General features: G+C 42.1%; 1 protein-coding gene across 3 annotated transcripts; it reads right to left on the minus strand.

Moving 5' to 3' along the window:
- Nucleotides 1-331: 331 nt before the first annotated feature.
- LOC106589388 (AMSH-like protease) lies at nucleotides 332-23,692 on the minus strand. 3 transcript variants are annotated; one of them, XM_014179293.3, is made up of 11 exons: nucleotides 23,466-23,692; nucleotides 13,864-13,970; nucleotides 12,247-12,464; nucleotides 11,988-12,063; nucleotides 11,418-11,513; nucleotides 10,762-11,071; nucleotides 10,348-10,472; nucleotides 9,779-9,916; nucleotides 6,650-6,762; nucleotides 6,147-6,246; nucleotides 332-5,779 (listed from the first exon to the last, which is right to left on the minus strand). In XM_014179293.3, exons 2-11 carry the CDS (start codon nucleotides 13,942-13,944, stop codon nucleotides 5,723-5,725), a joined length of 1,314 nt encoding a protein of 437 aa, XP_014034768.1. In that variant the 5' UTR covers nucleotides 13,945-13,970; nucleotides 23,466-23,692; the 3' UTR covers nucleotides 332-5,722. The 3 variants fall into 3 exon arrangements, with proteins under 3 accessions (XP_014034768.1, XP_045566223.1, XP_014034770.1); XM_045710267.2 differs by lacking the exon at nucleotides 23,466-23,692 and adding an exon at nucleotides 22,806-23,430; XM_014179295.3 differs by lacking the exon at nucleotides 13,864-13,970 and having other exon boundaries at nucleotides 23,466-23,691.
- Nucleotides 23,693-24,243: the final 551 nt, after the last annotated feature.

The following is a 24,243-nucleotide window of genomic DNA, read 5'->3' on the forward strand; positions in this document are numbered from 1 at the left end:
CAGTTACTCTTTTTTCATACAAAACACACCAGAATCTGTCACTGCTACCCTACATTCTCCGAAAATGAACTACAACAGAATGCCTGTTCGTAAAATACCAATTACCTGGTTCATCCTTTCAGGAGAACGTCTTTGTTTATTCTCTAACAAAACAATTACACTGACATACTTCATGCCCTGGATTGCAGAGGAACTGGATCTCTGGTCCTGTCTTGATAACCTGTTTTCACTCATTCCTTTCCCTTGATGACATGGTTCTGTTCATTTGGGAAGAAACAACTACATTTGACAACACATGAAGTGCAGTTAAACAACAACTTGGACGAGGAGATAACGCAGTATGTATTTTATTACCAAAATGGCAGTGGAAAAGTGTGGTAGAGTCACTGCATTGACTGGTTGTCTTTCCCATTGCCAAACATAAAGCCACTACAACATAACATGTTTGTGCAGCACCACTGGGACAGCTAATCACACTGCAGCAATAGTCCAACACCACATTGTACAACTGATAATGCCATTATCAGCACTGCTGTGAGGGCGTGTGCAGAGTAAAAAAATATATGCCCGCTTCTGCCAAAGGTGAAAAAAGGACAGCTCCATTTTCTACAGCGAGGGGCGGTTAAAGGATAGCCTTGTCCCAGATCTGTTTATGCTGTTTCGCTAACTTCCATGGTCATTGTCAAGCCAAACAATGATGAGTTGGCAAGATGGCACAAACAGGTCTGAGAGCAGGCTAGTTAACTGCTTCATGGGGGTGGAAAGTGAACTGATACCTGAGCTTTGTGTAGTCAAGGCCCTTGGGATGGCAAAAAGATACTCCTCTTATAAGGCGTCTAATGCATCTTTGCTTATACAATGCCTTCAGAAAGTATTCATACCCCTTGACTTATTCCACATTTTGTGTTATAGCCTGAATTCAAAATTGATTAAATATATATTTTTCTCTCACCCATCTACAGACAATACCGCATAATGACAAAGTGAAAACATGTTTTTAGAAATGTATTCAAAAACAAATACAGAAATATCTAATTTACATAATTATTCACACCCCTTTGCTATGACACTCCAAATTGAGCTCAGGTGCATCCAATTTCCTTTGATCATCCATGAGACGTCGCTACAACTTGATTGGAGTCCACCTGTGGCCAATTCCATTGTTTGGAGATGATTTATATACAGTATAGAAGGTCCCACAGTTGACAATGCAAGTCAGAGCAGAAACTATACCATGAAGTCCAAGGAACTGTCTGTAGATCTCTGAGATAGAATTGTGATGAGGCATATCTGGGGAAGGGTAAAAAACAATTTCTAGAGTGTTGAAAGTTTCCCAGAGCACAGTGGTCTGCATCATTGGGAAATTGCAAACATATGGAACTACCAAACTGAGCAACCAGGCAAGAAGGACCTTGGTCAGCGAGGGGATTATGAACCCAAATGACCACTCTGACAGAACTATAAAGTTCTTGGCTGAGATGTCAGAACCTGCCAGAAGGACAACAGTCTCTACAGCACTTCACCAATCTGGGCTTTATAGGACAGTGGCCAGAAGGAAGCCACTCCTGAGAAAAAGGCACATTACAGCACACATGGGGCTTCATTTATAAACTTTGCATATGCACAAAAAAATCCCCAAAACACCTGTTTTCAAGCTAAAGTTGGCAATTATAAAATAAAAAATGAAAAACTTGGTGAGAATGTGCTTATCCTCTCGCAAACTTTAGACCATGCGTATGCAGTTTCTAGTGGTTGAGGTATTGCATGGCAAGAAGGCAAAAGTAGACTAGCCTTGTGCAGGAAAATATGACAGTCTTATTCATAAGAACAACAAAATCGGGTAGCTAAATATACACTTACCAGATGCTATCACTTGCCGTTAGTGAGAAAAGCAAAAATCGATGTTTTATTTTTTGTATTCTAAAAACGTTGAATACGGTAATGTCAAATTCCTCAAGTAGACAATATTGAAATGTATAAATATATATATATATATATATATATATCATATCCATTGCAGAGTAAATTCCTCAGATTTTTTGGCCATGATGAATTCATATTCCCGAAGTAGCAATAGAACAAATTACCATGCGGAGCTCTCATTTAATTAGGCCTACCACCAGTATTAGATATGCTATAATTTCCGAAAGTGAGCGCGCTTTATAACAAACAATAGAATTCAACAGGTGAACAGACAGTTGATATTTTGCACTGAATTGTATAGGCTACCACTGTAAGTAGGCCTATAGTACGAAAAGAAAAAAAATCCCCCCACAAACCTAGTGCACTGCGCGTTTACTAGTGCTGTATTAGCAGACCAATATAGCCTTCTGTAGCACGGGCAAAATTCCAAAACTTCCAAAGTATAGTCGTGGCCAAAGGTTTTGAGAATGACACAAATATTAATTTCCACCAAGTTTGCTGCTTCAGTGTCTTTAGATAGAATACTGAAGTATAATTACAAGCATTTCATATGTGTCAAAGGCTTTTATTGACAATTACATGAAGTTGATGCAAAGAGTCAATATTTGCAGTGTTGACCCTTCTTTTTCAAGATCTCTGCAATCCGCCCTGGCATGCTGTCAATTACTTCTGGGCCACATCCTGGCTGATGGCAGCCCATTCTTGCATAATCAATGCTTGGAGTTTGTCTGTCCACCTGCCTCTTGAGGATTGACCACAAGTTCTCAATGGGCTTAAGGTCGGGGAGTTTCCTGGCCATGGACCCAAAATATCGATGTTTTGTTCCCCGAGCCACTTAGTTATCACTTTTGCCTTATGGCAAGGTGCTCCATCAGGCTGGAAAAGGCATTGTTCATCACCAAACTGTTCCTGGATGGTTGGGAGAAGTTGCTCTCGGAGGATGTGTTGGTACCATTCTTTATTCATGGCTGTGTTCTTAGGCAAAATTGTGAGTGAGCCCCCTCCCTTGGCTGAGAAGCAACCCCACACATGAATGGTCTCTGGATGCTTTACTGTTGGCATGACACAGGACTGATGGTAGCGCTCACCTTGTCTTCTCCGGACAAGCTTTTTTCCAGATGCCCCAAACAATCGGAAAGGGGATACATCAGAGAAAATGACTTAAGCCCAGTCATCAGCAGTCCAATCCCTGTACCTTTTGCACAATATCAGTCTGTCCCTGATGTTCTTCCTGGAGAGAGGTGGCTTCTTTGCTGCCCTTCTTGACACCAGGCCATCCTCCAAAAGTCTTCGCCTCACTGTGCGTCCAGATGCACTCACACCTGCCTGCTGCCATTCCTGAACATGTTCTGTACTGGTGGTACCCCGATCCCGCAGCTGAATCAACTTTAAGAGACGGTCCTGGCGCTTGCTGGACTTTCTTGGGCGCCCTGAAGCCTTCTTCACAACAATTGAACCGCTCTCCTTGAAGTTCTTGATGATCCGATAAATGGTTGATTTAGGTGCAATCTTACTGGCAGCAAAATCCTTGCCTGTGAAGGCCATTTTGTGCAAAGCAATGATGACGGCACGTTAACCATGGTTGACAGAGGAAGAACAATGATTCCAAGCACCACCCTCCTTTTGAAGCTTCCAGTCTGTTATTCAAACTCAATCAGCATGACAGAGTGATCTCCAGCCTTGTCCTCATCAACACTCACACCTGTGTTAACGAGAGAATCACTGACATGATGTCAGCTGGTCCTTTTGTGGCAGGGCTGAAATGCAGTGGAAATGTTTTTTCGGGATTCAGTTCATTTACATGGCAAAGAGGGACTTTGCAATTAATTGCAATTTATGTGCACAGTTTTACTTCAGGTCTGATTTATAATGGGAAACATGCGTATATATTGAATGCACCAAGTTTATAAATCTAAATATTTTTGTGTGTGCGCCCTTTTCAGAAATGGTGCATGCAGATATTCTGTGTAAAATTTACAAGCCGGTTATGAGGCCCATGGCGTTTTCAAAAAGGCACGTGAACGACTCAGAGCGTAAGGCAAAAGATTTTGTCGTCTGATGAGACAAACTTGGCATGAATGCAAAGCGCTATGTCTGGAGAAAACCAGGCACAGCTCATCACCCGTCTAACACCATCCCTACCGTGAAGCATGGTGGTGGCAGCATCATGCTATGGGGGTGCTTTTCAGCAGCAGGGACTGGGAGACTGGTAAGGATAGAGGGAACAATGAATGGAACCAAATACAGGAAAATCTTAGATGAAAACCTGCTTCAGAGTGCAAACGACCTTAGACTGGGGTGAAGATTTACGTTCCAACAGGACAATGACACCAAGCATACAGCCAAAGCAACATTTGAATGGCTTCAGAACAAGAATGTGAAAGTCCTTGAGTGGCCCAGCCAAAGCCCAGACTTGAATCCCATTGAAAATCTGTGGAAAGACTTGAAGATGGCTTTTCAATGCCGCTCCAAAACTAATTTAACAGAGCTGGAGAAAATCTGCAAGGAAGAATGGGAGAAAATCCCCAAATCTAAATGTGCAAAGCTGATACAGACATACCCAAGACAACTCAAAGCTGTAATCGCGATACAAATCGCGATACAAAGTATTGACTCAGGGCTGTGAATACTTATGTAAATTAGATATTTCTATAATGTAGTTTTCACTTAGTCATTATGGGGTATTGTTTTAGATGGGTGACACAAAAATCTATTTAATCCATTTTGAATTCAGGCTGTAACACATTTTTGAAGAAGTCAAGGGGTATGAATACTTTCTGAAGTCACTAATTCTTTGAGCACTTCGGTTTGTTCCTCCCCGCACAAGACATTCCACCTCGATGGGCTACTTTTAATAAGAATTTAGTTACGGTTTTCTTTTAGGTCAACACTTCAAGATAAATCAAGATTCACAAATAATGCAAAAATGTCAAGGCTAAAATCCAACTGGCCAAATGTAATCTATTATAACTAAGACTAAAAAGACAACATGAAACTTCCTAAACCACATAGAGCCATCACAATTCGATAAGTCCATTTTATATTGCGTTTAAAAAAAATGTTTTGTTCATTTGTTGAATCTCTGCATACGTAATCAATTGTGTAAATACTGTATAATTGTGTCTTTCAAGTCTTGTCTGTTGTATCCTGTACCAAGAAAGTTAAGGGTAAGGATACCCTCATGGGAGACTATCATTCATGTAATCATTCATATAACACACGCACCTGCTCGCACACACACTTTATTCTCAGCCAGTTGTTCTCACACTGAAACACCTAAGGCCATTTACAGTAAGCCTGCGTGCTAAAATAGTTCTCGCTGGAGAATTTCACATCAAATCTGACAAGGAGAAAGACTATCTGCCTCAAAAACTCCCCTCTGCCAAAACTGTCAAGCCAAGCTATCAAAAAGCCCCCCCCCCAAAAAAAATCCCATACTTAAAGTGAATAAAGAGTTGATAAAACAACACCATTAGAACAATTCCATAGCTCACATCATTGTGTTGCAAAGCAGTTTCAATTCACAGTACCTCATTTCAAAAAAATAAATAAATACAAAAGCCTTCATTGTAAACAAAGGTATAAATGGGGTGGCAGGTAGCCTAGTGGTTATCCCCGAGCTGACAATGTAAAAATCTGTCGTTCTGCCCCCGAACAAGGCAGTCAACCCACTGTTCCCTGGTAGGCCGTCATTGTCAATAAGAATATGTTCTTAACTGACTTGCCTGGTTAAATAAAGGTTCAAATAAATAGGAGTTCCAGTTTGTGATGTTGTGGGTGTCTTGTCTTCCCCTCGCTGTCACCGGAGGTCCAGCACTGTTGTTTTCGAGTCCTTTATAACAACATGCCTACAGATCTGAAAATAGGAAAGGCCTTGTTTAATTCTCAGGTTAACTAACAACAACAGTGGAGAAGCACAACCATGAACAGAGGGACACCATTTTTAATGTAACATTTATTTAACTAGGCAAGTCAGTTAAGAACAAATTGTTATTTACAATGACGGCCTACAGGGGAACAGTGGGTTAACTGCCTTGTTCAGGGCCAGAACGACAGATTTTTACCTTGTCAGCTGGGGATTCGACATGAACACACACACACACACACACACACACACACACACACACACAAGCTCTATTTGTGACTGTGCTGAATAAGAGGGAGGCTGCGGAGGCAGTGAGGCCTCTCTGTCTGCTGGAAGGCTGTCTGTGTGTATTACTTACGCTAAAGAGCGGCGGGTCCTTGGAGTGTGGGTGAAAGCCCTTCAGTCTGCAGCCGGCGACCTCCCTCATCCCAGAGCTGGTGAGTCTGAACACTCCCGTACTGCAACACACAGATCACAGACACAGGACTTGTCTACATACAGTAGGGCTCATGCCCAAAGGAAGTCATGACATCCATCTGGTAAAACTAGAGCGTCTTCCAGCCAAGCAACTGTAAGGCCTACATTAGGTTAGTCATCTGAGTTCTGAACTTATGCCTGAGGCTTATTCATTGAGGTAGAACATTTAGAGCTGTGTAGAATTATATAGAGATGTTAAGTATAGAACTGACACAACCCATTCTTCCACATCACAGAGAATCATCATGTCGGTTCTACATCACGCATTTCCGGTAACATTGCTCCCTACTAAACTATTTGATACCACCCACATTGCATGGATTGGTTATCTTTAGCGTTAGCATCAGCAGGCTTACTCCTTCTAGCAGACAGGGCGGGACTCACTCGTTGTGTTTGGGCGAGCAGACGATGGCGATGGCTTCAGGCAGCATGAGCTGGTAGGAGCCGTGTGTATGCAGGTCAACACTGGACAGGAAGGCCGTCTGGGTGGGGTGGGTCTGAGGGCAGAGGAGAGCAACAGTCAGAAGAGTTGGTTAGAGATAATGGAAATGTGTTAGGTGTTATATTTGATATTTACAGATTATGTTTATTCCCCAAAATCAGTAGAAATAGATTTCTGTCTGTCCCTCCCCTGTATAACGCCTAACCATGTTAGGCGTTATAAGACCTGGGCTTCCGGGGCTGCAGCCCTGAATGTTTTTGGTCAAGTCCCGAACCTTTTGATGATCAAAGAATTTAGAAATTGCAGGCTGTAAGTATGATATACGTTTCCATAAACGGCGCATCACTTACACGCTAGGCAAGTGCTCAGTTTTGTGACTGTCATGGTTTTATCATTACTTCAGTGAAAACCGTGTATCTACAGCCCAAACCATTCAAAAGGATACAATCAATTTTACCCGAGGTACAGTATCTTGTTTATTTTCTTCTATTATGAATTCGCGGGAAGTATTGGATAAATAAAATGTCCCGGGCAGTTTTAAAGCTAGGTTACTCGCAGGCCGCTTACTAGCCTATTTGTCTTATAACAAACAAGCTGTTCAGTCATGTTACCTTTTAGCTAACAACCTTGTAACTGGACACGCACACATTTTGATTAAGATGGCACATGGAAAATAAGAGATTGTGAACCCAAAAGTATACGTTTTCTTTGAGTGGAAAAACATTCATAGACATAATTTGGGTAGAGTGTAACCCTGGGTACATTTAGGCTATGCTTTGTTGTCTTCAGGAGACTTTCTGTTTAATTTCTTTCTTCCACATCAGCTGATATAATTCAGTGGAACAATTCCTATTCCTTATGATTGGCTATCTCTTACAGAAAAACCACGATTCCACATGTGCTACCCCACGGCAAGCGGTACCAGAGCGCCAAGTCTAGGACCAAAAGGCTAGTGATGAAAATATAAAAAATAAAGAAAAACCCTTGAATGAGTAGGTGTATCCAAACTTTTGACTGGTACTATATTATTAGTGTATTTTAGTAAATCTCTCAATGTTTATTTCAAAGTGTGCCCGATTGATGCATTTATGCTGTTGAAATAAAAAAATGTCTTCTTCCGTGGGAGGATGCCCCCTCTGGTTTTGGGCTAAGCTCCCAATGTCCTCAACTCCTAGAAACGTCCCTGGCACAGACTCAGAAGGCAGGTCTATGATTAACTTTGACATCTGAACCAATGGACCTGGTTTCTATGGTGATATTTCATTAAGCAAATTAAAGGGTGGCGGGTGTGTAAGTGTGCGCGCACATGCTTCTGTGTGCGTGCGTATGTGTATATGAGTGCATAAGTGTGTATGTATGTGTAAATGTGCATGTTTGAGTGCATCTGTGTGTGTACATGTGTGTGTGCGCTTGCGCATACAGTTGAAGTCGGAGGTTTACATACACTTAGGATGGAGTCATTAAATCTTGTTTTTCAACCACTCCACAAATTTCTTGTTAACAAACTATAGTTTTGGCAAGTCAGTAACGACATCTACTTTGTGCATGACACAAGTAATTTTTCCAACAATTGTTTACAAACAGATTATTTCACTTATAAATCACTGTATCACAATTCCAGTGGGTCAGAAGTTTACATACACTTGGTTGACTGTCTTTAAACAGCTTGGAAAATTCCAGAAAATTATGTCATGGCTTTAGAAGCTTCTGATAGGCTAATTGACATCAATTGAGTCAATTGGTGGTGTACCTGTGGATGTATTTCAAGGCCCATCTTCAAACTCAGTGCCTCTTTGCTTGTCATCATGGGAAAATCCAAAGAAATCAGCCAAGACTGAAAACAAAAACAATGGTAGACCTCCGCAAGTCTGGTTCATCCTTGGCAGCAATTTCCAAACGCCTGAAGGTACCACATTCATCTGGACAAACAATAGTACGCAAGTATAAACACCATGGGACCACGCAGCCATCATACCGCTCAGGAAGGAGACGCATTCTGTCTCCTAGAGATGAACGTACTTTGGTGCAAAAGTGTAAATCAATCCCAAACAACAGCAAAGGACCATGTGAAGATGCTGGAGGAAACGGGTACAAAAGTATCTATATCCACAGTAAAACGAGTCCTATATCGACGTAACCTGAAAGACCGCTCAGCAAGGAAGAAGCCACTGCTCCAAAACCGCCATAAAAAAAGCCAGACTACGGTTTGCAACTGCACATGGGGACAAATATCGTACTTTCTGGAGAAATGTCCTCTGGTCTGATGATAGAAAAATAGAACTGTTTGGCCATAATGACCATCGCTATGTTTGGAGGAAAAAGGGGGAGGCTTGCAAGCCGAAGAACACCATCCCAACCGTGAAGCACGGGGGTAGCAGTATCATGTTGTGGGGGTGCTTTGCTGCATGACGGACTGGTGCACTTCACAAAATAGATGGCATCAAGAGGGAGGGAAAATTATGTGGATATATTGAAGCAACATCTCAAGACATCAGTCAGGAAGTTAAAGCTTGGTCGCAAATGACCCCAAGCATACTTCCAAAGTTGTGGCAAAATGGCTTAAGGACAACCAAGTCAAGGTATTGGAGTGGCCATCACAAAGCCCTGACCTCAATCCTATAGAAAATTTGTGGGCAGAACTAAAAAACGTGTGCGAGCAAGGAGGCCTACAAACCTGACTCAGTTACACCAGCTCTGTCAGGATGAATGGGCCAAAATTCACCCAACTTATTGTGGGAAGCTTGTGGAAGGCTACCTGAAAAGTTTGACCCAAGTTAAACAATTTAAAAGGCAATGCTACCAAAATACTAATTGAGTGTATGTAAACTTCTGACCCACTGGGAACGTGATGAAAGAAATGAAAGCTGAAATAAATCACTCTCTCTACTATTATTCTGACATTTTATTCTTAAAATAAAGTGGTGATCCTAACTGAACTAAGACAGGGAATTTTTACTAGGATTAAATGTCAGGAATTGTGAAAAACGGAGTTTAAATGTATTTGGCTAAGTTGTATTTAAACTTCTGACTTCAACTGTATATGTGGAGGTGTGTGTGTAGTGTCGACTCACATGGATCCAGCCCAGAGTCAGTAGGTTGTGGTGGTCCTGGAAACTAAAGAGCTCCTCCACGTTTTCCATATCACAGTAGTCTGGGCCGGCTGACTGTTTGGGCACCACCACATGGGTCAGCATGAACTCGTTTTGAGTCTGGAAGAGACAAAGGTAACACATCCTATGAGTTAATGCATTACAATGCACAACATAGTCGCTAATAACTGTGCATAAGTCTACTGGCACTGAGGTACTGTTATTGCTATTTTGCAGGATTTAGCACACCAACCTACTCACAACAATCTGATGCATGCACATGACATACAGTACATCATAAAATGAGAGCAAATACTGTTGCAACTACAATCAACTTTGAACACCTTACATTGGCAACCTCCCGCTCTCCTCCTACTTGACATAACTATTGTTTGCAGATGGAATGGCACTGAGTAAAAATGGTGTCTCCTACAGTTTGCTTAGATAAGGTAAACAGTAGCCTGGGAAGTTTGACTTTCCGCCAATAAACTGGAAGTTTGTCGACAAATAAAATAGATCAATGTTTGTGTGCAGAGCAGAGCATGTCTTACCAGTTTTCCACAGAGTACCCCACATGTCTCTATTCCCCTGGCTGTGTTACTGTCGGCTAGCAGTAGAAACCTGTAGGTCAGGTCTCTAGGAATGACCACCCGCCTCAGGCCCTCAACCCGTTGATCTGTATGGCCCCACACACACACACACACACACACACACACACACACACACACACACCACACTTAAGCACAGTATGTGTAACAACAGTAACAGGATGTCCATCAGTGTGACTCATGCAACACAAACACATGCATCAACAGTGACTAACCAGCTCAACTATATAAACCATCTATTAATATACCTCATTATTGACTTCCCCATTACCTTACTAATGGATAGTCTGAGTAACAATCACTCAATCGAAAATATAGAACCTAGATGTCATATACTAATGGGAGCAGGACACTCACTATGTACGCCAGCCAGTGTAGCTGCCGGCTTGCTGCTGGGGAGAAGCTGTTTATTGCGGTTTGGGTCGAGACGAACATGGTTCTTGGAGGAGTGGGACAGGCAGGAGCCGTCCGTTTGTTCAGGCACTTTAGCGACCGCCTCGTCTCTGCGATTGGCCAGCTCCTGCCTGCGCAGTTGGTCCTCGAAGTAGCGGAACTGCTCCGACTCCATCTGCATCCTGCGCAGCTGCGCCACCCTCTGCCTCTCCTGCTCAACCAGAGACATCTTCTGCAGCTGCTGGCCGCAGCAATCCGCCACCACCGCCTGGCTCTGCACACGCACACAAACGAGTGCACACATGAACACGCATGTGCACGCACAAACCAAAGACACAGACACACTTCAGATCTGTGCCATTTTAATATCAGTACAATTTGTTGATATACATGATCTTACTCCTAAACATTCCGCAACACTACTTATCGCAAACTACAAATGTAACTACAAACTGCTGCATTGAAGCATTCGCCGAACAAGTGATACAAATACCACACTGTAACTAATATGAACAGGTGTTGCACACTAGCACTGGGCTTAGAGCCACACATTGTGCTCCCAGCCAGTCTCCTAGCTAATCTCAAGGAATGTAACGAACAGTTTGGGTGCTAAACCTTACCTGACTTTTGAGATACTCTGTATGTTCCTTGTTGTACTTCTCGTGGAGGAGCTTCTTCAATTGATCTTTCCGCGGAAATGCGACATCTTGCAACTTCTGAGAATAAAATCAACTGTGTGAGTGCAGGCAGGGAAATACTTTCTTCCATTAGCCGTGGTACTTTGTAGCTCCAACGGTCAATAAGAGTGGGCCAAATCATTACATGAAGAATAGAAAACGAGGAGACATTCATCTACCATTTCAAAGTTCTTAATAGATCGTAGTGGCGCTTCTATTGTTTGTCAACAAAAGGTAATCTACAGCCCTTTCTAAACTCGTGCTGTTCCTGAGCTGACCTTGGACTCGCTTACCTTTACATACATCACTTAAATCAAAGCAGACCTGAATCCCCCCCACTAAGTATGAGGCACCCACTAAGTAGCCTACCACTCAGCCAGACAGACAGGACCCTCGTACCACCCTGCCACTCCTCTCTCCATCCCTCCAGCCAGGCTAATAAGCCCTGATGTTAATGAGCTTTCCGCAGGGCTGAGCACCACATGGGTCCACTCACAACAGAAGCAGGCTTACCTTTATTATCACCTGTTTCTCAGGCACACTGCACTGCTGGTAGTCTCGATGGCTGGGGAGTTTCTCGACAAACAGACTAGAACACAACAGAGAGATAGTGGGTGGTTAGACAGATTACAGTAGTGCATTAATCATCAGATACTGTACTTGATCTGCCATTAGTACATTGGACATAGCCCAAAGGTATGCTAGTACTACACTCTATCATTGGCACGAGTCTAGACACAGGTATAAGATATTCTCTCTCTCCTCTCCTTACGTGATGAACTTATTGTAGAGGACATAGGCGTTCTCCAGGCTGCCCTCCTCCAGGTACACGGCGGCCATGCGCTCCATCTCCACGCCGGAGCGGAAGTAGCGGCGTGGCGTGATCTCCTCGTTGATCTCGATGCTGCAGCCCATCTTGCTGAGGGCCCGCACGCGCTCTGCCGCCGTCAGGCTCACGTCCGTGTGGTCCGGCTCGGCCGCCAGCTTCTTCTGTTGGGGGGTCAAAGGTCACCGGGATCAGAGATCAACGTTCAAACACTAGGGTCAGAGTCCGAGAGGACACGGGCAGAGCAGTCACAAAGGTCAACTTAGGAGTTCAAGTACAAGCATCGGAGTGTAGTAGATGTCCCTGGAAACTGATCAAAGGCTAGTATTGCATTTTGCCATCTAATGGATAAGGTTAGGATAGAACTAAGGCAACCTGGTTATCAACACCAGCATTAGAACACCTCTTTCTACACCCCAGGGCCTAAAACAACACATTCATCACTAACATTGCATCAGTACCAGAAAAACCCTAAGGCCAACAGTCTGACACAGCAACACTATCACCCCTAGCAGCAGTATTACTGTAGCTTCTTCTGAAACAACAGCTAGCATCAGCATGGGCTGTCTCCATCAGTAGTCTCCCAGCACTCCCTCTCCAGGTGGTCACATGACCAGACAACATCATCACTGTTCATCCTTCACTGGGACAGGGCGGCCAGTGCAGGTTCAGTGGGCGGGGGGTTGGGGGGATTGAGGGGGGAGCTGAACGGAAGCCTGCTCCCTCTGAGCCCGCTGCTATGCTAGCCCCCGCTTTGGCCTGAGCGGCACTGCTCTGCACCATACTAATGAGCACAGCACAGTACACACTGGACACTGCTGTTGCAGAGTTCCTATAAGGTTACTACTGAATGTGGGCGTCTTATCAAGATTCTACTGGACTCTACAGGGGGAAATTGATGAAGACTGCAGACAGAACCGTTGCTCGCAGAACATAACGGGCAAAATAACGGGGGAAATGTTTGGACACTCAAAGTATCAAATTTAGACATCCATTTGGCAGTGATAGTTGAAGCAGGCATGAGCACTCTCTCTTTTGAGGGCTTGATAATAACATCTCCTTTGTCTAATCATCTATTCACGAGCTGCGGAAGTCTGAAGAGGCTAACATCCGCTCTATCGCTCATTCTCTCCTTCCATCCATCTCTCCCAACGTAGGATGGAGGGATGGCCCTGAATGGAGAGATGAGTCTGAATGACAGAGCAGCTGCAGTGGGAATACTAATGTGAGTGAGTCAGAGGAAAACGTTAGAGTGGACCCCCAGACTCACTAACCCATTCCCACTCCCCCCCCCCCCCCACTCTACAGAAGAAATCAATACAGCCCACCCACACGCCTTCCCATACCCTAATAAACACTCTCCAGAGTAAACTCATTCACCCCAGCCTTCCATCAGCCTTCCTATACGAACCTTGAATCCTTTGATTACCAAGACAAGAGCCCTCTAGCCCCTCCTTTCACACCGCCTCTTCCTCTCCTACCTATCCCACTCCACACACAGCTCACCCCTCCCTGCTTCACCCCCCACCCTAAGTACCCTCACCGCTGACTGACAAGACTCACCAGTGTGCTGAAGCTGAAGCCTTGCTCCATGGTGTCTTTAGACTGCAGGGTCACAGGCTCCAATCTTCCCAATGTGTCCATCTGTCATCTCCCAAGATTATAGCCCACTGGAGACGAGAGGAGCGAAACCTTAGCTTGGCTAATGGCCATGACTCTGCTGTGTAATGATGACCATTGGATCGATAAGGTTTCCTCTCACTGAGAGAGACACATTCATGTTGTCCACAGAGACAGCTTACCCTCGGTAGTAGTCATATAAAATGGTCAAGAGCTTGGCTTATAACCTGACTTGAATGACAAGTACGGCTATTGGATTTGTTTCGCTTTTTCAGCCGTATAGTTTCTCTGTTGTTTCATAGCACAAGAGCTTCCAAAAGCAGCCTCTCAATCAAATTCTAACAGGTTTTTCAAAATAGCTCAACATGCCTCCCAGAAAATGTGCTACTGTTGCTATGACAGCTTGTAACCAAGCAGCAAAATAGGGTGAGTCATGGACATATTTTGCTGAGATGAAATCCTTGATGGGGCTTTATCTAGCTTGGTCAATTAGCAGATTTCAGTAGTGCATTTAATCATCTGGGTTCCCTCTATTCTTCAATCCCCAAATTACTCTTTGATACTGCAACAGATTTGAAAGCAAGATGTTGCCATACATTCAAACCCTTTCCATTCCTCAGTGATATGCAGTGATAGTCTGCTTGATGCTGCCTTGGAAACCCATCATGTACAGTACAAAATGGGAACATGGTGTGAAATCTAGGTGTAATTAACACTGCTTGAGGCTGACTTTAATGTGAAGGGTAAAAAACTACTTCAAGTCAGTGACTGTAAAATGACCATATTTCTGCAGCTAATAACTGTATTTAATAATATATTTTAAAAAAGGTGGTTAGAATTCTGAAATATTTTCACCCCAAACCTTTCAACGGTAGTGTACAGTCGTGGCCAAAAGTTTTAAGAATGACACAAATATTAATTTTCGCAAAGTTTTTTGCTTCAGTGTCTTTAAATATTTTTGTCAGATGTTACTATGGAATACTGAAGTATAATTACAAGCATTTCATATGTGTCAAAGGCTTTTATTGACAATTACATGAAGTTGATGCAAAGAGTCAAAATTTGCAGTGTTGACCCTTCTTTTTCAAGACCTCTGCAATCCACCCTAGCATGCTGTCAATTAACTTCTGGGCCACATCCTGACTGATGGCAGCCCATTCTTGCATAATCAATGCTTGGCGTTTGTCAGAATTTGTGAGTTTTTGTTTGTCCACCTGCCTCTTGAGGATTGACCACAAGTTCTCAATAGGATTAAGGTCTGGGGAAGTTTCCTGGCCATGGACCCAAAATATCGATGTTTTGTTCCCCGAGCCACTTAGTTACCATTCTTTATTCATGGCTGTGTTCTTAGGCAAAATTGTGAGTGAGCCCCCTCCCTTGGCTGAGAAGCAACCCCACACATGAATGGTCTCTGGATGCTTTACTGTTGGCATGACACAGGACTGATGGTAGCGCTCACCTTGTCTTCTCCGGACAAGCTTTTTTCCAGATGCCCCAAACAATCGGAAAGGGGATTCATCAGAGAAAATGACTTTACCCCAGTCCTCAGTAGTCCAATCCCTGTACCTTTTGCAGAATATCAGTCTGTCCCTGATGTTTTTCCTGGAGAGAAGTGGCTTCTTTGCTGCCCTTCTTGACACCAGGCCATCCTCCAAAAGTCTTCGCCTCACTGTGCGTGCAGATGCAGTCACACCTGTCTGCTGCCATTCCTGAGCAAGCTCTGTACTGGTGGTGCCCTGATCCCGCAGCTGAATCAACTTTAGTAGACGGTCCTGGCACTTGCTGGACTTTCTTGGGTGCCCTGAAGTCTTCTTCACAACAATTGAACCGCTCTCCTTGAAGTTCTTGATGATCCGATAAATGGTTGATTTAGGTGCAATCTTACTGGCAGCAATATCCTTGCCTGTGAAGCCCTTTTTGTGCAAAGCAATGATGACGGCATTTGTTTTCTTGCAGGTAACCATGATTGACAGGGAAGAACAATGATTCCAAGCACCACCCTCCTTTTGCAGCTTCCAGTCTGTTATTCGAACTCAATCAGCATGACAGACTGATCTCCAGCCTTGTCTTCGTCAACACTCACACCTGTGTTAACGAGAGAATCATTGACATGATGTCAGCTGGTCCTTTCATGGCAGGGCTGAAATGCAGTGGAAATGTTTTTTGGGGGATTCAGTTTATTTGCATGGCAAAGAGAGACTTTGCAATTAATTGCAATTCATCTGATCACTCTTCATAACATTCTGGAGTATATGCAAATTGCCATCATACAAACTGAGGCAGCAGACTTTGTGAAAATTAATATTTGTGTAATTCTCAAAACTTTTGGCCACGACTGTACATTGACATTGGGGTGGTGCTGGAGATGATGAATATGGAACATTTCACCATTCATGTGTTTGGATTCCTACTTTCAAACTTTGGATTCCTACTTTCTCTGCAAGAAGCAGTAATGCTCAAGCAGATGGGAACGACATTCACTGATTCAAATACAATTACAGGAGACATGAAAGGCTTCAGTCACTCACAGATTATGAACACAGCATGACTAACTTAATGCATGAAAAATCAACTAGATTTCTAGTTTTTGGCAATGTGTCTTATTTTCAATAAATGTACAATATTTTAGCCTGCATTTTGTACATTCTCACCCAAAATTCTCATTACTGAAATGTGTCTGGATTAAATTCTCGGGTCAATTTTACTTTAGAAAGCCTAACATATTTTAATAAAACAAAATCTGTTGCTGTAGTTTGTCCATAACTCACAACAATTGTATTTTAGTTGAATTTTACATTAAACTGTTAGATGTATTATGTAACAACACAGTGTCTGTAGACGTGTCTAATTACGTAACACTGTAAAAACTCCAATTCGTTTTTAAATAAAGTTGTATTCACCCATGCATGATGCATCATCTAAAGCAGGTATTCCCAAACAGGGGAACGCGCAATGCGGTCGGGAGTACGCCAAATAAAAATGTGATTCACATAATAAAATATAAAAAGATTCTTCACATTTTCAAACAGTCCATTTATAGACACATACCAGCTCTACTGGTAGTACTGCTACTACCAGCAGTACTGCACCTGTCGACGACAAGTTGTTCTGCTTCCTCGAAGCACATCCAATGATAGCTTCAGTAATTCTACATTTGTTGTTAGCCTAGCTAGCATGGACACTGACAGTTGTGAAGCTGATGCAGCCAAAGAGCTACTGCCCCCTTTCCTGGGAAAGCACTGAAAAAACAGACAGGGACATTGGACCTTCAAAGAGGTGCAATTATGATGAGAACTACGTTGATTTGTGGTTCACTTATATATTGGGAGTAGTGCCTTTCCTCAGCCACAGTGTGTTATATGTGCAAAAGTACTATTTCACAACTCAATGAAACCTTCACTCTTGCGCAGACATTCAGAAACAAAACATGCCAATTTGAAAAATAAGCCACAGGAGTTTTTTGAGTGAGAATTAAGACGACTTTCGAGTAGTAAGACATGTATAAAAGCAACAGATACCATTAATTAGAAGGGGCTAGAAGTGTCTTATATGGTGAGCTACCGAGTAGCTAGGATAGACAAGCCCCATACTATTGTGGAAGACTTAATTCTTCCTGCTGCCGCGGATATGGCTGGGACAATGCTGGGGGAAAAAGCCCAAAAAACTATACAGACAATATCTCCATCAAACAACACTGTTTCACGACGCATCAGTGACATGGCAGGAGATGTTTTGAAACAATTACTGCTTCACAAACAAGCCAGTGAATTCTATGCGTTACAGCTGGATGAGTCAACAGACGTGGCAGGCCTGGCACAGCTCCTGGTATATGTCCGTTATGTTTATGGGGGGTCAATTAAGGAAGACATCTTCTGCAAACCACTGAAAACCAGGACAACAGGAGAGGATATTTTTAAGTACTGGACAGCTTTGTGACATCAAATGGACTTATGTGGTCAAGATGTGTCGGTATGTGTACTGATGGCGCAAAAGCCATGACAGGGAGACATAGTGGAGTGGTAACGCGCGTGCAAGCAGTTGCTCCCGACGCCACTTGGGTACACTGCAGCATCCACTGAGAGGCTCTTGCTGCCAAGGTAATGCCTGACAGCTTGAAATACATTTTGGACACTACAATGAAAATGGTTCCCTTTGTTAAAGCAAGGTCCCTGAACTCTTGTGTATTTCCAGCACTATGCAATGATATGGGCAGCGACCATGTAACGCTTTTACAACATACAGAAGTGCGCTGGTTATCAAGGGGCAAAGTATTGAATTGAGAGACGAACTTAAAGTTGTCTTTACTGACCATAATTTTCACTTGTCTGACTGACTGCTTGCATGATGACGAGTTTCTCACATGACTGGCCTATCTGGGTGATGTTTTTCTCACCTGAATGATGTTTATCTCGGATTACAGGGACTCTCTGCAACTATATTCAATGTGCGGGACAAAATTGAGGCTATGATTAAGAGATTGAAGCTCTTCTCTGTCTGCATTAACAAGGACAACACACAGGTCTTTCCATCATTGTATGATTTTTTGTGTGCAAATGAACTCAAGCTTACAGACAATGTCAAATGTGATATAGCGAAGCACCTGAGTGAGTTCGGTGCGCAATTACGCAGGTACTTTCCTGAAACGGATGAGACAAACAACTGGATTCATTATCCCTTTCATGCCCTGCCTCCAGTCCACTTACGATATCTGAACAAGAGAGCCTCATCGAAATTGCAACCTGCGGTTCTGTGAAAATGTAATTTAATCAGACGCCACTGCCAGATTTCTGGATTGGGCTGCGCTCAGAGTATCCTGCCGTGGCAAATCGCGCTGTTAAGACACTGATGCACTTTGCAACCACAAGCATGAAAACTAAATACAGGCACAGACTGTGTGTGGAAAATGATTTAAGACTGAGACTCTCTCCAATACAACCCAACATTTCAGAGTTATGTGCATCCTTTCAAGCACACCTTTCTCATTAAACTGTGGTGAGTTATTCACAATTTTCGATGAACAAATACTGTTTTATATGTAAGGTGGTTAAATAAAGAGCAAAATTATTGATTATTATTATTTGTGCCCTGGTCCTCTAAGAGCTCTTTGTCACTTTCCACGTGCCAGGTTGTGACAAAAACTCACACTCATTCTTATGTTTAATAAAATGTATCATATAGTGTGTGTGTGTGGCAGGATTACAATGATGGCAAAAAAACAACATTTGAGAGTGCGCTGACCCTGGGGCTAGAGGGGGTATGCAGCTGGAGGTTGAATGTTTGAACGGGTACGGGACTATAAAAAGTTTGGGAACCACTGATCTAGAGGAGTTGTCCTTAGATGAGCACAAGTTCATTACTTTATTTGCTTGTTTACCTTCAGAATTAGGTTATTTTTCTCAAACACACCATTTACCCCACTTGGCCTTCTCATTACCGAAACGGCTAAAAAGCTAAAATTAGTAAAATGTCAGAGAACCATTACCTTACCAGAATGTTGGCATGAATGGGCTTTAGTGATGTGGTCAATTGTTTGCTGACTCATAATTGCTGTCTCCTATAATATGAAAATTGAGCTATGTGCCTCTCGTAACCGATATACACATTTCTCATTACCACATCATATTTAGGTCCCTTTTGGTAATGATAACCGTAATTTCGGTAATGATAATAAGCTAATTCTAATGTATAGTCAATGGGGGGGGGGGGGGGCGTGTTGGTAACTTTATTTATTTACTAGGACCACTCCTTAATAAACCAATTGTACAGATGTTTTGTATTTGATTAAGTAAGGTTTGTCAAGAAATACGTGGTGTATAAAACACATTTAACTTACTTTAAACCACAATCGGCAGTTAATGTTTCAGCAAAGAGCAACCCCAGCAGTATATCCCCCATTTTGACACATGTACCTGTTTTCACACTTACCTATACTGTTGTTTGATATCCCAAGACAGTTTTTGATCAGTATCTCACATATTTAGGTACTTTATAGGCATAATGTGTTGTGCTGTTTGCATTCCCACTCAATTCGGAAATACATCTAAAATACCTTACAACCACAAATATCCAAATCCTATTACACAAAGCTAATATTACCTGTACAGCTGTCAGCAAGGCAAAGGGTGGCTATTTTGAAGAATCTCAAATATAAAATAAATGTTGATTTGTTTAACACTTTTTTGGTTACTACATGATTCCATGTGTTATTTCATAGTTTTGATGTCTTCACTATTATTCTACAATGCAAAGAATAGTAAAAATAAAGAAAAACCCTGGAATGAGTAGGTGTGTCCAAATCCACTTTTGACTTTTGAAAAAACATACATGTAATTACAGTACTTATACTTAAGTAAGGGGTATTTTAATCAATTGCATTAAAGGGCGACTGCATTCCTGATTTGGCCTTGTTTTAGATTTGGTTCATTAAGAAATGCTAGCGGCCATTACTGATTTCAAATGTGAGTTGGTTTTGGGGTGTGGTTCAATGTTGGTGTAAATAATTTGTAAATACATTTCTACAATGTATAGTAGGTTTGAGGTTTTTAAGTCATTGAAATTTGGAGCGGTTGGAATTTTAACATATTGTCCCATATACATTGTGTAATTTACAGATGGTCCCAAACTAGCCTTATAGGGCTATCCAAAGTCAACCCAAATTTACCAGGCATTTTGATCTGGTCAGGAGCAGCTGCACTCGGAATGTATGATTACTTGCGTGCTGCCAGCTGTGGGCATGTGGATAGGGTTGAAACAGACCCAAACTTAATTTACGTTGTGATGCAGTAATGACCACATGTCTCACAAAACTCTATTTTGGACAAGACTTACTTTATGAACAAAATTATCCTATTTACACTTTGTAGTACATTTTGACAGTAGAATAAATGTTACTGACTCATATTAACCCCACATAGGCTGTTTTCTAAATGACAAGTTCGTTTTTAACAGGGCCTAAAATGAACACCCGCCACCAGTCAAATTCAGGTAGATTTTGGCATTGGCAGTTAAGAGCCAATTTATGCTTGATCCGAAAATGTGGTCAGAGGCACCAGTATGGCACGCAGAGGCCAAATTGAGCTCGGTACCACATCGCCGTGCGCCTCTAAAAAAAAAGTACAACGTGGAGGGCTCAGTACAGCTCCGTATTGACATGATTGGTTAACGGAAGGTGAGGGCGAGAGGTCCTGTATAAACACAAACTCACTTCCTAAACAACAGCTCTGCGTTGCTCGGTGGAGAGCAAGAAGTATAAATGCCCTGACTTGTGCAGAGGCCATATCATCGTAAATGCTGCAAGGCCCACACAGATGTCAGATTGATCATGCAGTGCCTTTAACCCACACAGCGCTGCAACACTGCCTGGCTGGGGGCTGTGCGCACCTGAAGAACTGAGTGAATATTTTATTTTTAGTAGCGCTGGCACAGGTATAAAAGTTGGTCTAATTTACTTGAAACGAAAGTCTACTTAAGTGAGACTTTGTCCTTGTGTTTCTTGGCTATTTACATTGTTTTGTTCACAAACTAGGTTGTTTTTCAAAGTTTTGAGTTTCAAATGTTAGGGAAGAGAAGACAATGCAGCTACTAGTCAGACTCTCAATCTCACAGGCACAAACATGACTTGAGTCACATTACCACGGTAACCTCCCGCCCTTCAAGGGACAGGTTAACATTTTTGTCTCATCTGTGATATTTTGTTTAATAGACTCAGTTCACAAAAAATGTACTTAAACAATATACCACATTGTTTCTTACTAGAAATACATGTATTGTTTTAGAAACTTTAAAAAGCTTGATCATCCATTTCTTGTGTTTTTTGGGGTCATTTCTGTGAAAAATGTGTTTTGCCTGGCAGGGGGGGGGGGGGCTTTATTTGGCTCATCACGCTCTAGCTACTCCTTATGGCAGGCCGAGTGCCTGCAGGCTGACCTCGGTCGTCAGTTGAACAGGGTTTCCTCTGACACATGGATGCGTCTGGCTTCTGGGCGGATGTTAAGAAGCGTTGTTTGGCAAGTCATGTTTTGGAGGACGCATGACTCGACCTTTGCCTCCCAAACCCGTTGGGGAGTTACAGCGAGAAGACAAGATCAAAATAGCGGAGAAAAAGGGGGTACAAAAAAATAATGTTTATTACTTTTTGGGACTTTTAAACTGTTGCGATAATGAGAATTTTTGCATTGATTGTTGTGGAAATTGTGGTAAAATGCATAATATCGGCTAAAAAAACTTTATAATAATTATGAAATAGATAAGTACAGATCCTAATCTCTGTGATTTAAGGAGGACATTTCGTGAAAAATGATATTTCCTGAAAAATTATGCTTTTTTTGGTCAAATGTGAGTTGTGAGAAAGACCCAATCAGGAGTGTTCAACTCTGTTAGTACTATTTTCTATGATACAGTACAGTAAGGACAACGAACCAACATAATTAAAATGTTGCTTGAGAATGGAAAGGCATAGAAAGCTAAAAGTTGTTTTACAACATACCTAAGATGCCAAGTCAACAGAACATATTTTATTGACATGTCCCATTTTCTGAACGAACCTGTATTTCCATCAAAATGATTTGAGTCTTTCCTTCAATTGAATTTGCACAATAAATGTACCATTCAAAAATGTTAGGCTATTTTAAGATATGACTTACAAATTCAGGAAACAAAATAAATGGTTTATGGCATGTGCTTGCATTGTAGGGCAGCCTACTATATTCGAGTCACTGTATTAGTTAGACTACTGACATAATGGACCATTATCTTAACTAATACCCATTATAACAGTAGCTTAGCATTATTTGAATAACAAAAGTCACAGTGAATGTATATACATAGAAAGTATGTAACTATTCATATGAAACAGAATGAAACATTGAATGAACATTGTAACTTACCCCTCTCAAACTGAGACTTGTCTGTGTGCTTCCTGTACGCTTTGGTAAACTGATGCACCTGGCACTAGCTAGTAGTACAACTTCTTTTGATAGCCATGTGTGTCAACAAAATGAGAAAATCACTGCCTACATGTCAACATTAGGAATGTGTCCCATCAGCAACATTGTATCTGTACAATAACGTCGATGATCATCACTTTGTCTACACTGAATTTGTAGTTTCAGATTCCATGTAGCAATATAGGACCTTCTATTCGACCTCTTGTTTGTGATTTAAAACCGATTTCTGGTCATTTCACCAACTTTGCCACATCAGGAAATTTAAGGGGGGGGGGGCCTTATGAATGATACTCACTCCTAATAAAAACACAATCACTGGCTACTGCGTGTAGGTTCTGGAAAATTAAAGAAACTATTTGATTTAACAGTTTAGCGTGCAGTAGACTGATAAATCGTGTAAATAGTTCAAAATGCGAAGCAGTTTATTTGCTTTCCCCAAACTCCCCATCGTCACACGCTAGAATTGAGTCCGAAAGCAGGAAACTGGCGTCAATAAAAGCCACTGTTATCTCATCCAAACCTGGCGTATTTAGCTTTTGTAAACCTACTTCATGAAGTCATTGTTCAAAATGAAAAGGGATAGAAAGAGCGAAAGTTTACCAATGGCTGAAAGCTGTCTTTCAAATCCAATGTCCTAACAGGCGAAAGAGATTGTCATCCAGTCCTCCTATGATAGCATCGGCGCTGTGGTGTTGGTGACAGCAGCCGTGGTCGCTATGAAGGGATGTGTCCTACCACACATAAAAGGGGTGGAGAGGAAAATCCACTGCAGCACACTACTACACAAAAGAGAAAATGCCCTACAGCTTCGACACCGGCAACAGCATTTGCATCCTGTAATTCATAAGATTATTCATGGCGCTCACACCACAGCGGCGCTTGACACACTGCCATCACAAAAACGTGGGGTTGAAAAAAAAAAGAAATACAAACATCTACAGAATGACCAACAAGAAGCTATTTGATTACCATTTGTCCAATAATTAATCTCATAGAAAAGCATATGATTTTGGACATACAATTACTCAACAGTGCATTCTGAATTGTCACCAGAGATGATTCTGATTAAAATTGGGTGCATTGGAAATAAGTGTGGTGTAATAATCAAACTCCTTCACCAGAGGGCGTAGGCTACATTACGATACCTGCTGGGCGTTTTGGAACGTTCAGATAGAAATAGGCTATTTAGAACAAATATGCCTCACTAACATGTACAATAACGAATCACATCGGCTCTATTCAGTTCATTTCTAGCTGCAACGTTCGGCAACTACACGTGCGCTTTCTCCAAAAAATGTATGTGATGGAACTGTGTGTATCAACTTCATAAAAGTTAACAGTGGCCTATACTATAGCCTAAACAACATGAGCCTATTTA

This window comes from Salmo salar, chromosome 28 (genome assembly GCF_965601325.2).
Source record: "Salmo salar chromosome 28, fSalSal1, whole genome shotgun sequence".
Lineage (NCBI taxonomy): Eukaryota > Metazoa > Chordata > Actinopteri > Salmoniformes > Salmonidae > Salmo > Salmo salar.

What these genes read in the sequence shown, in the direction of transcription:
- LOC106589388 (XM_014179293.3), bottom strand. Translation starts at nt 13,944, where the DNA reads ATGGACACATTGGGAAGATTGGAGCCTGTGACCCTGCAGTCTAAAGAC. An exon ending in GGGTACTCTGTGGAAAACTG is followed by an intron (nt 9,917 to 10,347) that starts GTAAGACATGCT and finishes TGTCTCTTCCAG; the next exon opens with ACTCAAAACGAGTTCATGCT. An exon ending in TGACTCTGGGCTGGATCCAT is followed by an intron (nt 6,763 to 9,778) that starts GTGAGTCGACAC and finishes CTCTGCCCTCAG; the next exon opens with ACCCACCCCACCCAGACGGC.